The sequence below is a fragment of the Acanthochromis polyacanthus genome, chromosome 8 (genome assembly GCF_021347895.1).
Source record: "Acanthochromis polyacanthus isolate Apoly-LR-REF ecotype Palm Island chromosome 8, KAUST_Apoly_ChrSc, whole genome shotgun sequence".
NCBI lineage: Eukaryota > Metazoa > Chordata > Actinopteri > Pomacentridae > Acanthochromis > Acanthochromis polyacanthus.
Genome location: NC_067120.1, coordinates 15,843,701 through 15,857,512, shown reverse-complemented (window position 1 = coordinate 15,857,512; position 13,812 = coordinate 15,843,701). Strand labels below are relative to the sequence as shown.

Below are 13,812 nucleotides of genomic sequence, written 5' to 3'. Positions count from 1 at the left end.
TTTACTTAGTGTGAATGTTGCGTCTGCTTTTATTTGTATCTAATGTAAACTATTATTACTAACAAGGTTAATTTTGTGATCCCAGTCAGTAGTGGATTATATATATAAAGGAAAAGTGCTGCATCAATTTTCCGTGTTGATTAAAAGTTTTTATTATCATGGTCTTTTCCACACATTTCAAGATCAAGAAATACAGCAATTTTCCTTTGTTCTTTCTGTGATAAAGTTATAGACACTTTTGCAAGTCCTGACACCAAAAAACCACCACAAAGTGCATCTAATGTCTTTGCAAAATATACAATCACATTCCTTTAAATCTGAACTTGTCTTTGTTTGTTGCATGTGAGGTACATACACCCACTCACACTCAAACATGCGCAGTGTGCTAGCTAATTGTGCGAAGTACCGTTAATGCTGTTTTCCTCTCTACTTCTAAAACCCTGCAAGACAGCATTTGTACTTAAAATATCCAGAAATATTCATCTACTGTCCGGCATCAAACAGCTTCTTCCTGCCCTCCATACCAGACATTGCCTCCACGTTCTTACGCCAGTCAGTCACTTCCTCTTTCTGTTCAGAGGAAGAAAATAACTGTTAGTGATACTGCGTTGTCACAAAATTTCCCCCTAAGAACATGAGAATCCAAATCGAATCTGGACTAAAAGAACAAAGAGACAAGCCAGCCTGACATGATCTTGAAAACTGTAAAAACTAGCGTACAGGAATAAACTATCCGCTGTTAAAGTTGCTGCTCTTACCTTCTCCTCCTCTTTCTTCACAGTCTTCAGGTTGGCCTTGAAGTCCACGGACTCTTTGACCCTAGCACCCAGCAGAGCTCCAAGCATGGCGTCAGCTGAGATCTTCACCCTCTTGAGAGCAGGTCGCTTCATCTTACCCTTCAGCTCAAAGATCTTCTGAGACAGATTTTCAATCTGCAGGAAACAAATAACAAAGTAAGTACAAAGTATGCAGTTATATACCGCCAGTTTAACAATATCCAATCAAATACATATAACTGAAAAATATTATAAACCAAACTAAAGCTTTTGAAATTAAACATTACTGGTGAATAAAAGAAAATCTAGAAAAAAAAGTGTGCTGTTCTTGCTGCTTTTTGCACACATCCATAGAGTAAAGACAGAATTAAATTCGCATGTGAAGCAAGTGTTATGACTGAATACACACCTCTGTGTTGTTCTTGTTCACCTTGACTTCAATGTCGTAGCGCTCTTCATCTACCACGTCAATCTTATGGTGCAAGTCTTTACACAGAGCCTGCAGAACGATAATAACATCAACTGTATTGAACAAAGTTATAAGTACTGTGGAATCCTCAGTCTTATTTTACAGATGTGCATCTCAAAATAAATGTCTATTTTTTTCTGCATGCTAGTGCAAGACTTAGTTATTTATGAAACATCACACCAGGAGGCACAGTGTGGTGTCTTTTATTACAAGTGTCTAAACTGTTAGTGGTTACTTGGTATCCATGTGAATGCCATTGAATGATTTTCTATTATTGGTCTTTTAATTATTTAAAATTTGCTCCAAATACTATCAGTAAATAACCAAATATAAAATTTAGACGACGAGACTGCTGTCCTCTAATGCACCTAATGCACATGGACACACTGAATGCCCAGCAGCTACGTACATCAGAGGGATGCTTATGTGTGAAGCATTTCAACCATGTTATTTTACAGATGTACATCTTACGCAGTGACCTGCACATACCTGAAGGTCCTGTATGGACAAACCAGACAGCTGAAGTGGAGGGAGTCTCTCACTCAGAGTAGCTTCTCTCTCCTGCTTCTTTTCCTGTTTGTCTTTATCCAACATCGCAGCTGCCGTTTTCAGCAGCTTGGTCTAAATCACATAAAAATGAGATTAATGCAATTTCTGTCACAGACCACTGATATTGTGGCCTTGAGGATGGTGTTACAGGATATAATTTGAAATTAATTACTGTCGGTTCTGGTAAAAACATAGAATAAAATACCTTGAGAGCCAGTCTGCGAGATGCAGAGATCTTTGATTTTCTCTACAAATAAGCAGCAGACAAAATACATTGGTTACAGCACAAGAAGACAAATGAGGATTTACATTTTCTTTTGAGATAAGCAGCAAAGCAACAAAAATTCTGTGAACAACTTACCGGTCTGTTGTGAGCATTATGTTATAGGAAAGGAAAAGAAAAAAAGGTGAAAACGTTAAAGGTCTAAAGAATTAGACTGATTTTAGAAAAACACAATTTACATGTATTGAAAACAATCATCACTTACGCCTCAGACATGATTGGCTGTTGTCTGTGAAAACAAAGCAATATTTTTTTTAATTTAATAGATAAAAATGCATTATTTAGAAACAAGGAGTTCCTGTTATGTTGATGTTAGTGTGTATATGCTCAGCATAGTACCCCTACTGATATAAACACGCAACTTTTGTAAACTACAGTTAATTATATTATGATGCACAAACACGTATGTTTTCTTGCTACTGCTCATACCATTTAATCACATCTTGTTGAATGAGCCAAGTTAAAGTCATGCAGACCTTGGTATGGTAACATACCAGCATTAAGCCTCTAAATTAGCAACACTGCATGCCTGAGCGCTGCAGATACTTTAAATGATATTCCTTTTTAAATCCCAATTGGAGCCGATCCATTTTCCACATTAGAAAGGAAATCAGAATTTGTTCTTGTTAACTCAGATAAAAATAACAAAACTTTTTTTGGTCTTTGTAAGTATACAATATTTCCTGCAAGATTTGTTAAAATAAAAGAAAATGTTGGACTACATTCTAAATTTCCTGAGTCATTGTCAACCTGCATGAAATACATATTCCTTTACAATAAAAATATGATACAGTATCAGATGTAGTTGTTTTGTTTTGATAATATCAATTATACATTCTTGTAAAAAAATAATCTACTTTTAAGCTCGATAAGTTGATGAGTAAATTTGCTTTTCTTTTATTTAATTTTTTTTACTGGCTATTAGTCTTTTACTTCTGCCATTATCTAGTAAAGCACCTGCAACTAATTAGTGTTTCTACTATTTTCCATAAGTGCAGCATGAGAAAACTGTCCTTAAAAATATCTCTAAACCACGCTATCGTTACTCATGCAAACATACCTTTTTTTAATCTCTGCAGAAAACCCAGTTGATGTGATCAGTCGCTGTCATTAAATGAGAAGATGAAAAGTCAAGTCAAATTTTATGGCTCCTATTGCCCTCTGTGAGTGGCCAACTAAAATAGCCCCCTCTGTCCTGACAGCCAGTATTCTGTATATCACTGCACTTGTTTCAACCAACAGCAGGTTTACCACAGCAGTAAGCTCAACCATATGTTCAACTCTGAGCCTTTATCTGATGTTCTGTCTGTGAATCTAATACATCATGATTAGTGAGAGAAGCTAGATCAAAGTTAAATATCAAATCTACATATAAAAAAGAGAGAGACAGTTCAGGTATGTGATCTCAGTTGTTTAATCAGCATCACATGTACTACATATAGTGAGACAGCGCCATCGTCTGTGTAATACAAGAACTGCACTTTGAAATCATAACGCAGATCCGACTTTTCTGCAGGTCAGTATTAATATGTAAAGAGGACAGTATGCTTTACAATTCATGTTATTGCACTCATGGCATACAGCTGTATTTCTTTAACATGTTGACTCATGATTAAAGTCTTTTAAAACCAGTTTTAATTCATGCTGAAATGGAAACCTTTCTCAGTTTTGACCAGAATTCGAAGATATGATGGTCTGTAGGATTTGATTAAAAAAAAAACTTGTGCTCAAACATTGCAGACTAAAAATTTATCTTGAGAAGATGACAAGTTGCTATCATAACCTTTTTTTTTACCATGAGCGCCTTCTTACTGTCCGGCATTAAACAGCTTCTTTCTGCCCTCCATGCCAGACATGGCCTCCACGTTCTTACGCCAGTCTGTAACCTCTTCCCTCTGCAGGACAAAAAGATATGCATTGATTTCAAACTGTTTTTATTTCAGCTTCTTTGTATGTGCAGCTTTAGCAGTTTTACCTTTTCATCGTCTTTCTTCACTGTCTTCAGGTTGGCTTTGAAGTCGGCCTTCATGAGTTTGGAGCTGTCAGTATATGCACCCAGCATGTCATCTGTTGTTTTCTTCACCCTCTTCAGGCTGGGCCTTTTAACACCCTTCAGGTCAATGATCTTCTGATTCAGACTCTGGATCTGGGCAACAAACATTACAGTTGAAGAAAAAACTACAACAGCCAGCTTAGTAAATATGGGGTAAGTGTCATCAATCACTGATTTTATTCCTATTTTCTGTACCTCCATATCATTTTTGGCTACTTTAATCTCCATATCATAACGTGCTTCGTCTACAACATCAATCTTTCGATGTAATTCTTTGCAAAGGTCCTGTAAGAGAGAAAAATAAAGCTGTCAAAGTGGTGTAAAATAAGAATTATCGAATGGGAATGACTTGCTGCGGCAGTACCTGGAGCTCCTGGACTGACAGACCTGATAGCATCAGTGGTGGGAAGCTCTCATTTACAGCTCTTTCCTTCTCTTGCTTCTTTTGCTCACTTTCAGCCACAAGCATAGAAGCTGCCTTCTTCAGCAGTTTAGACTGAAAGACAGTCAGGTCTTAATGAAGCGCTGATAAATGCCTAAACCAGGCTCAGTCACAGTCTGTTATATACTGTTAACATGTGGACCTACCTTCAACTGCAGTCTGCGTGTGGCTGAATATTTCTGCTTTCTCTGTGACAAAGAGCAAAGTGTATTCATACATAAAATGTAGCTATCAGTGTAGGTCAGTGCCTCTGTAATGATGATAGATTATCAATCAATCAATCAGTCAGACTATATTTATATAGCACTTTCACACAAACAAAATGCAACACATACACACCAAAAAAACCTAAAAATGCAATTACAGTACCAACAACCCCGGCTTTTACCCACATTCCTACCCCGACCCCCACTCAGTTAATAATCGTGTTAAAGACATTTTAACTCACCGGTCTTCATCATCACGTGACATGAAAAGCAGACACAAAAAAACAATGTTTTTTAATAATTATTCATGGGAAATGGTGAAAAAAAGGCTTCCAAAACTTTTTGGTGGTAATACACATAAAAAAGTATACAGATTAAGGTAATTTTCTCCTGTCTGGATTGGTTGTCCTCCTTTTTAATGTTTAAAGTCTCTATAGAATTGTGGTTAAAGGCTGATACTCACCCCTCAGACATGGCTGCAGCCTGCAGTACCTTTGGAACAAAAATAAACCATTTTCAGTTCATAACATATATATGAGTACATGATACACATCACAGAGAGGGATACATCTAAATTATTATTCAAGCAAAAAGTCTAACCTGCCAAATGTACTGTTTAAAACTGTTTCAATATCATTATTTGATACTTCCCTTTGTCATACAAGAGTGTAAACTGAATGTGCTTTTGTGGTTTAGACTGACAGCCGAATAAAATCTGCTATTTAAATGCATAGTATTGGACTTTAGGAAGTTATAATGGACACTGTTGAAGTATTTTATTTATAGTCAAGCACTTAATCAATTAATCAGGAAATTAATTTGCAGAGCAGTCGATAATGATGATAACCATTAGATGCAGCCTTGCTATTTTCTGCAGTTAATGTAACTGATGCATCCAATCGAAATAATTGTTTAATAAATTCATTTAGTCCAGTTGTCCTCAGAGACTTTCAGATGCATTTGAATTTCTTTCAGGACCAGATTATTCTTCTGCTGTTTAAAAGGCCTGACTTGGAGCCTGTTGCACAGCTATTTTTGGTCACATTGCCCCCATGCTTTGCAGTGTCCCATCAGCTGCTGTGGCCTTGGTAATGCCAGAGAACGCCGAGCTGCATAAAGGTTTGGCAGCCATGAGAGGAGCAACATCAAACCTGTGGAAACCATGAGAGCACTTTAACCTAAACAGCTTTCTATGCAGGTCCTTTAGGTTTCATGTTGTTGCTTGTTTCCTATCTTACAAGGTTGTGTATTAAGTTTATCTGTCATCAGCACATAAAGTTCCAGGATAGCTGGCTCAAGTGAACATTAACTTAGCTCACCATATTTGCTTCACACCGTCCTGTTTGTGTTTCTATCATTTCTTGGTATCATTATTGTCAAAACTACATTATGTCATGTATTTGATGAATTCAACCAAACAGACGAAGGTGACTGAGCAAAATAAAAGCTTTTTCCATGGTTCTGACACAATACTATAATTATGCAACTTAAACTAAGCTGCTCCGACAGAGGGGGAAAGTCAAAGTAAACAATCAAAGCAATGGACGGCTTTAGGAAGCCTGCAGTCTTGCCCTTGTACTTAGAAGGTTGCCGGTTCATACGAGCTAACCATCATCACTTATCACATTGGCTTTTCGACCACAGCGATGGGTCAAACGTGCTGTTACCAGTGCCAGTACTTTATTATGCCGTTTAAGCTTCAGGTTACATTTCCCCACTTCGAGGATGAAGAGATCGTTTAAGAAGCTTGAGGTGTCGTGGAAGTCAAAGCCAGATTGGCATGTTCAGAAAGTTGCTTTAAGACCTTGACAAAAGTGGTGACATAGGTAGGATTCCCTTGCATAAATACCAGCTGCAGTATCTGTGTCAGGGGCATGCAGATATGCAGTCTTTACTACTCCCTTCATTAAAGTCGGACTTAACCTGACCCAGACTCGACTTGGCTGAAGAAACAGGCACTTGGATATCTGGGCTATTGTCACCGTAGCAGAAAAGATGATCCACCAGTCTCCTAATCTCATCAGTGTCAGGTTATTAAGTCCCATTTAATGTCTATAATAAATCTGATTGACGTTTATGTTCTAATAAATAGGTTAGTTATTGTATAAAACTTACCTTGAAGGTGAGAGGAGATCAGACAGGGCAGCAGTGAGTTCGTGAGTCAGAAAAAGGAAAAGCACTTTATGGTTATTAGTGAAAGATTTATGCATTCAAAGTATCATGTGAATGGCTCGCTAAAATAGACCCGCTGTCCACCTGACAATTGTTACATCATAAGGTACAATCCCCCTTTTTGATTTGTCCTCAACCCATGTCCCATTTATTTCATGCGATTGTACTGCACAAGGGCACACCTCACACGCCCCTCACCTAACTGACAGCTGAGCTATATTCTCTACAGATGCCAGGCGCACAGACAGCGTTTGCTTTTAAAATTTATGCCGTGGTGTGTGCTCATTGTGTACTGGCAGAAGATAGCATGAAAGACCATTTGCTTTAAAGGTGCCTTTCAGTGTCAGGTTTAACAGTTGCCCAACTGAAGTTCGTTATGTCTAATTAGATGTTGTTGTTGTTGTTTTTTTAACTGTATAACTTCGAGGTTGTTGTGCACAGTGGTGCTTTGACCTAAATCAGCATGTAAACATGCTTTGATAATGGATTTAAATTCAAAGAATTCCCAAAGTCAATATGATTCATTGAGTTGAGCATGAATTTGTCCACAAAGTTTCATTGCAGCCCCTCCAATACCTGAGACATTCAATCTGGACCAAAGTGGTGTACAGATCCTTACATTCAAGTGACTGGCAGGGTAAAATCAAAGCTCTACAACTGTAATGCTGCCTAGTATTAAAAATATGCTAAAATTTACTGTAATTTGCATTTCTAGAAACTACTCATACACTTAATAGATGCTTCATGCTACAATTCTATAATGTCATAAGTAAATATTTGAGAAATGTTTGTTTAATGTATTTCTCAATGAATGTATCTTGTCTTATAGTGTATCTGTAACTGGAGTATAAACAAATGTTTGCTATATGGTGCAACATGTGACTACACACACGGCTGAGTGTTTACAGTGGAACAGAAGGGAGGGGGCGTATTTAAAGCAGCAGTGTTACACACAGAAAACAAGTTATATCTGATTACACCTGCATTATGCAGTGTTAGAAACAATTTATTAGTCATACTTACATATATATAGTAAAGGGCACACAGGGATTATATAAAGTGTTAGCAAAAATCCTCTTGTCAAAATCCTGAGCACAACATGTCACATCACAGCTGAGACCAGCTGTACTGAATAAAAGTGTATTTTTACGTTTGGATCAAGATGCCACTTTGGATTCTGAATCATAATTGCCATGACACCACTCTCACACACAGGAGGGATCAAATACACCCACTACAGTCTATTCTGGTCAGATTTCAGTCACACATGACAGTCTGTCTGTCTGTCTGTCTGTCTGCCTGCCTTCGTGTTATGCAAACTGATACAGTTGCACTTTGTGTTCAGTAGGAGACACTCTGAGACAACGCGACAGGAGTTAACAGATAGCCACGGCTACAGTCCTATCCTATGCTATAATCCCTGGTAACCAAGCAGTGAATAGCTGGAGGTTTACTGGTCAAAGTCCTGGGCGGTGTGTTGGCATTGCGTGCTGATCCTCTCAGATGTTTGGGTATCTTTATATTTAGCTAATATTGCCAGGAGTCATGCTAAATGTGAAAACATGGTTTAGGATGTGTTCAGTCTGAACGACATAGGTTGAAGAAGTTGCCGTGTAGGCAAATCACCCCGTTGACGTTCTGCTGGAGATCATAATCCTCCTAAATTTAAACAAATTTTCTGTCATTTTTTTGTTTAACAAATCCTAAAATGCCTCTATAAAGCTTATGAATAAATTATTTTCTTTTTTATTTGTTTTGCTTAACTCTACTTATAATGGGAGTAATTGTCTTGGGCTGTAAACCTATTTCAAGCGACATACTACTATTTATACAAAGTGGATGTTTCCATGTGGTAAGTTTGGCCACTGCTGCCCCCTAGTGACAGTTTAGTTCTTTGAGCAGCTGTTTTGCTGTTGGCTTTTATTTATGCACACACTGTCCAGTAAATTTAAGTTGTAATTGATGCATGCATATGGAAACTAAGCAGTTCAGACAGCTGTTTTTGAGTCTATGGAAAGTCCTGCATGACAATGAAACTACAAACCACATATGATAACTTCCTCCTTCCTGCACGGTCGGATGTGAACAACTGATAAAAATGAAGCAAATGACACTGACTGAAATCATATCACAGAGAGCTTTCTCTGTGTTTGTTCGGCCAAACTAGTGGCCTGTCTTTGTAAATGTATTTGATTATTGTGTTTTTATTTTCTTCTTGTTCTTGAAGTTTTTGAAGCTTTTCCATGTGTATTCTGAAAGTACCTGACCTGCTTTAGGATGATCCTTTTTTCTTTTTTCTGTTTTTGTTTGGCTGCTCTGCTGACAGTGTCGTCTTCTCTGAGGATTCTGGGCAGCAGCCTGGACTGCAGACAACCGGTAAGAATTTAGTTATTACAAATATGGAAACAAGCAGCTTCACAAACGTTCATGGATTGGGACTCTGAAGTCACGGTCTGTGTGTTTTGTTGTATTTTGTTTTTTCCAGGGTCTTGACCACTGCAAAATTAGTAAGTATCTTATCTGTCAAATCTGAATAAATTCCACAGACTTACTTTACAGATAGAGAGGAATTCAATCAATGTGTTCAACATGGTAGTATTTTGTGCAAATAGTCTGCTTCTTTGCATTTGACTTTTTTTTTCTAACTCAATAGAGATTTGGTGTTCTTCTAAGCAAGGTTAAAGTGATGTGTGTGTGATTCATCTTCACATATACGTAAACAGCAATGGACTGAATGATTGTTTTACTTGAATAAAAATAGAAAAATGTTAACTTGAGGATGTAGCTAAACATCCAAAAGTAAAATGACTTCTTGTGCCTCATCTTATCGTATATTATATTACTGGACTATATTGGATGCACTAATGCTGTAGCTGGTTAAGGTGGGTAATTTTAATTGCTTTATATGCATAATCTATAACATGTATCGAAAATAATGTTTTTCTTCTATTAATAATCTGAATCTGCCAAGTAAGTGTTGAATTTATCAGATAAATGTAGCAGATTAAACGTATTTAAATAAAAGTAGTAAAGTAAATACCATGAAATAGAAATACCAAGTGTAAGAATGTGAAAAATATGCTTTCGTACAAGACTCGGATTAATATTGTTTACTTTCCGCCACTGCAGCTCAATGGTATATATCCATGAAATGTATCTCAAACATAATATAGAAACGGTTCCCTAAATGTCAGATAACTGCTCAGAACAGCCCATGGTCGCACGTATAGAAGATGCTCCTAGCGGCCCAGAGTGGGATCCTGAACACGAGGAAGTTGGAATGGACAGACATGGGCTGGTTCCTGTCATGAATGTGACATGGAGAATAAAGGCTGATGGTGAGCAATGCTTTTCTGCTTTTCTGGGATGTTGTATTTTAATACTACAAGGTTGTTTGTTGTAGCTCATATTTGGATATGAATCAAGTAAAGCATGGGAAAAAAGCCGGTATTTCTTCAAATGTACATAGAAAATATTGCACTCTTTTCTCTTCTTAGCATCCATCAGGACTCTTCGGGGATCAGAGTTAAACATTGTGGAAGAAAGTACAAATCAAAGAGTGTGTATGCAGTTTTCTTACAGGATTAAAAACTTGCTGACTCCAAACTACAGTAGGGTAGGACAACTATTGTTTGTTGGCTAAATGTTTTCCATTGTGCTAACCAATTAACATAATGTGTAAACTTGACTTTGTTTTTCTTTATTAGTGGACATTTTCCTTGAATGAAGTTGTGGTAGAGCCTGGATACACATATATGGTGTCAGTTTTCAATTTGCCACAGCCTGAGATTGGAGAATACATGATCAGAAAGCGAATTACCATCCCAGGTGAGTTACCTCCACATCTACAGTGAAAATGAAACATTTATAGGGCTGTTTCACTTACAGACCATCAGAATTTTCAGTAGGGCTGCAATTAACAGTGATTTACTTTGTTTATTAATGTGTTTTAAATCTTAAAACAGTTGAAAGTCCTGAACACAATTTCATTGAGGTGACACTGCTGTCATAACAACACATCTTTTCTAAAATCAAAACGGTTGCTGATTAATTTTCTGTCAATCAACTAAGCAATTGTTACGCCTGTATTTGTTGATGTCATTTTCACGTTAGGCTTATATTTACTGTTGAAGCAAGATGCCGCTTAAACTAACGAACATTTTATTAAACTTCCTCTAATATTTACTGTCATAACCAGGATGTGGTAACAAAAGAATCCAAAAGGTCCAATTGTGTCAGGAAAATGGTAAATTATACATTCTTTGTTTCTCTCAGATTTTAACAAAGTTGTCGTTGAGATCCAGGACCATAACATTGCACTTTTTTGTCACTTCAGGTAGTCTGTGGGATTCAAACATACCTGTGGCTGTGTTAGTCAATCGGAAACCTAAAATGTTATCCATTTTTGTGGGGTTTAACGCAACACAGTATTCAGAGAGATATCAAGTTTCCATCCAGAGCGGCGGTTTCTTTCGCTCAAAGAATGTCTCGAAGGTAGTTTCCCTTTTATGTAAATGATGACTGAAATAGTGATGTTTAGAATTGGTGTTTGAATTGCACAGCTTAAGACTAAATCTACTTTTAGGAAAACAGAACATCACTGAATGTGACATTTGAGTTTGGTTTGTGGCAGCTCTCACAATGTGAAATGTCTGTAACGGTGAGTTCAATTTTAATGGAATGTGCCAACTTTAACACTTAGCAAATCATCTTAAAATGTCAAGCACTAATCTTACTCTGCTTCTTTCAAAGATTCAGGCATTTTTTATACGATGCAAAAATGAGTGTTGGAGTCGCAAGAAAACAATTTATTACTGCCCATGTAAGTACAACTTTTTTTTTAGTGCTCAGATAGCGCAGAACATAAATTGTGGTCATCAATCTCATTCCTCATGACCCCTTAAAAATCTACAACATTTCTACACTAAACTTAATAGTATCTAATAATATTTGAATTCACTTTTGTGGCATTTACTTTTCAGTTGTTGTTTTTTCAGATTATCCTCTGCAGACTTTGATTTTAGGGGCCGCTTTGGGGCTGCTCGTCATTGGTAGTTGTCTTTCCTTTTTACTGTGGAGAACATTTCATAAAGGTTTGCTTTCTTATAAATTCACTGTAGTGAATCGAACACACGGCTTGAATAGATAGATAACTATTGATGTTTTTCATCTCTCAGATCCTCCGAACACATCTTCACCTGCTGACAAGGACCAACCAGAAATTTTTCAGCTGCAACAGAGGAAACGTGTTCTCATCATCTACTCCCTCGACCACCCTTTGTACAAAAACATCATTCTCAAGCTTTGTGCCTTCCTGGCAACCAAATGTGGTACTGAAGTGGTCCTGGATCTGCTGGATTCTACCAGACTGGGAGTGCTGGGAAGCATCCAGTGGTTGGAGTGGCACAAAGAGCAGATAGAAAACTCTTCAGATAAGATATTGATCCTGTGCTCACGTGGAGTACAAGCCAAATGGAGAGCAATGTGTGGCGACAAGCAGGTTTTCATGAGACAGGATGCCTGCTCACTTGTAGGGGACATGCTCACTCCCTCCCTCAGCCTCTTGGTCCCCCATTTTATCCGATCTACATCATTTAAGAAGTACATTGTGGCTTACTTTGATGATGTTTGTTCTGAAGACGACATCCCTTCCCCTTTCAACGTTACAGTACGATACAAACTAATGAAACAATTTGAGGAGGTCTTTTTCAGAATCCTGGACACAGAAAAACATGAACCAGGCAGAATGAAACAAATTGAAGGACTTTCAGAGGACAAATACCATCAGTGCCCCTCCGGTAGAGCCCTGTGTGACGCTATACAGGCCTTCCATGCATACCAACAGGAACATCCACGTTGGTTTGAAGATGAACTGATGGAAAGCTCAGAGTTGGAGGTTGAGGAGAACTCGGATGAAATTTATAGAAGCGCAAACCTCACAACATATTATGTGCATGACTCGTGAGGATACTAGAAAATGGTTTTACTACACATAAAACCAGACTTTACATGGCTGACCAGCTTCAAAAGTGATTTTCATTTGAGTTCAGCCTTCCTGTTGTTGAGGACATGCAACTGGTTTGATGTGGAGATGTTCATGAAGAAGATCCAGTTTCCAACTGTGTGAGGAAAATGTCAAGTAAAGTCCATCATTAGTTGTTAAATGTGGAATGGAAACAGAAAGCTCACCTTCTACCCATGAAAAAAAAATATGCCTGCACATTTTTTATGCCAACATGCTTTTAAATTGTTTATTTATGTTGTAGAAATGTGTTTGCCTCAGCTGTGAAACATTTTTGCACAGTGCGTTGATAAAATGATCTTTTGCCAGGAGACAATTCCAGAAAAGTTTAAACTTTCGAGATCTGTCGCTGATGCTTCTGGGCTGTGTAAACAGTGCACGGGTCAAAGTTCAGCCTTCTGGCCAAAGTTTGTAGCATTTTTGTTGCAGTGAAAAGGGTAAGTACTGAGCTGTTTTTGGAGACACTTTTTTATTATGAACTGACTGAATATATTGTGCTGTGGACCTTTTGATATCTCAAAGCAGGAAGACTGCGAGAAAATGTGTTCTCATTCCTTTTGTGTCGCATGATTATTGTTAAAATATGTTAATATTTATACACTCAAGATATACTTTCAAACCATTTTTAATGTAACAGGTTTTCAGATTTTTCACTTTTAAGTGTGTTTGTATTTGTCAGTGTGGGCTGACGCATCTCGAATTCTCTCACTAGCTTTTCTTTACATTTTACAATAAAAGAACCATTATACCATGCAATGCTGACATCAGATGAGTTATACAATTGTGACTACAATGTTTTAGTTTCTGCAAATGTGCTGCTAAAAGTGTGATGCAGTCTTG

The 13,812-nt window shown here is 37.5% G+C and overlaps 3 protein-coding genes across 7 annotated transcripts; 1 reads left to right on the top strand and 2 right to left on the bottom strand.

Moving 5' to 3' along the window:
• Positions 1 to 169: 169 nt before the first annotated feature.
• On the bottom strand, positions 170 to 2,577 carry LOC110950290 (troponin I, cardiac muscle-like). The gene is made up of 5 exons (XM_051952088.1): positions 2,572 to 2,577; positions 1,735 to 1,866; positions 1,186 to 1,275; positions 759 to 932; positions 170 to 570 (listed from the first exon to the last, which is right to left on the bottom strand). The coding sequence occupies exons 1-5, from the start codon at positions 2,575 to 2,577 to the stop codon at positions 484 to 486; spliced, it is 489 nt and encodes a 162-aa protein (XP_051808048.1). The 3' UTR covers positions 170 to 483.
• LOC110950286 (interleukin-17 receptor A) lies at positions 829 to 13,728 on the top strand. 5 transcript variants are annotated; one of them, XM_051952047.1, is made up of 13 exons: positions 829 to 953; positions 4,170 to 4,283; positions 9,277 to 9,326; positions 9,436 to 9,457; positions 10,157 to 10,288; positions 10,448 to 10,566; positions 10,658 to 10,778; positions 11,149 to 11,196; positions 11,287 to 11,444; positions 11,536 to 11,610; positions 11,703 to 11,772; positions 11,948 to 12,043; positions 12,128 to 13,728. In XM_051952047.1, the coding sequence occupies exons 5-13, from the start codon at positions 10,165 to 10,167 to the stop codon at positions 12,913 to 12,915; spliced, it is 1,599 nt and encodes a 532-aa protein (XP_051808007.1). In that variant the 5' UTR covers positions 829 to 953; positions 4,170 to 4,283; positions 9,277 to 9,326; positions 9,436 to 9,457; positions 10,157 to 10,164; the 3' UTR covers positions 12,916 to 13,728. The 5 variants fall into 5 exon arrangements, with proteins under 5 accessions (XP_051808007.1, XP_051808006.1, XP_022048478.2 ...); XM_051952046.1 differs by having other exon boundaries at positions 10,145 to 10,288; XM_022192786.2 differs by having other exon boundaries at positions 9,436 to 10,288.
• LOC110950288 (troponin I, slow skeletal muscle-like) lies at positions 3,476 to 4,887 on the bottom strand. The gene is made up of 5 exons (XM_022192788.2): positions 4,719 to 4,887; positions 4,495 to 4,626; positions 4,326 to 4,415; positions 4,053 to 4,223; positions 3,476 to 3,972 (listed from the first exon to the last, which is right to left on the bottom strand). The coding sequence occupies exons 1-5, from the start codon at positions 4,785 to 4,787 to the stop codon at positions 3,886 to 3,888; spliced, it is 549 nt and encodes a 182-aa protein (XP_022048480.2). The 5' UTR covers positions 4,788 to 4,887; the 3' UTR covers positions 3,476 to 3,885.
• Positions 13,729 to 13,812: the final 84 nt, after the last annotated feature.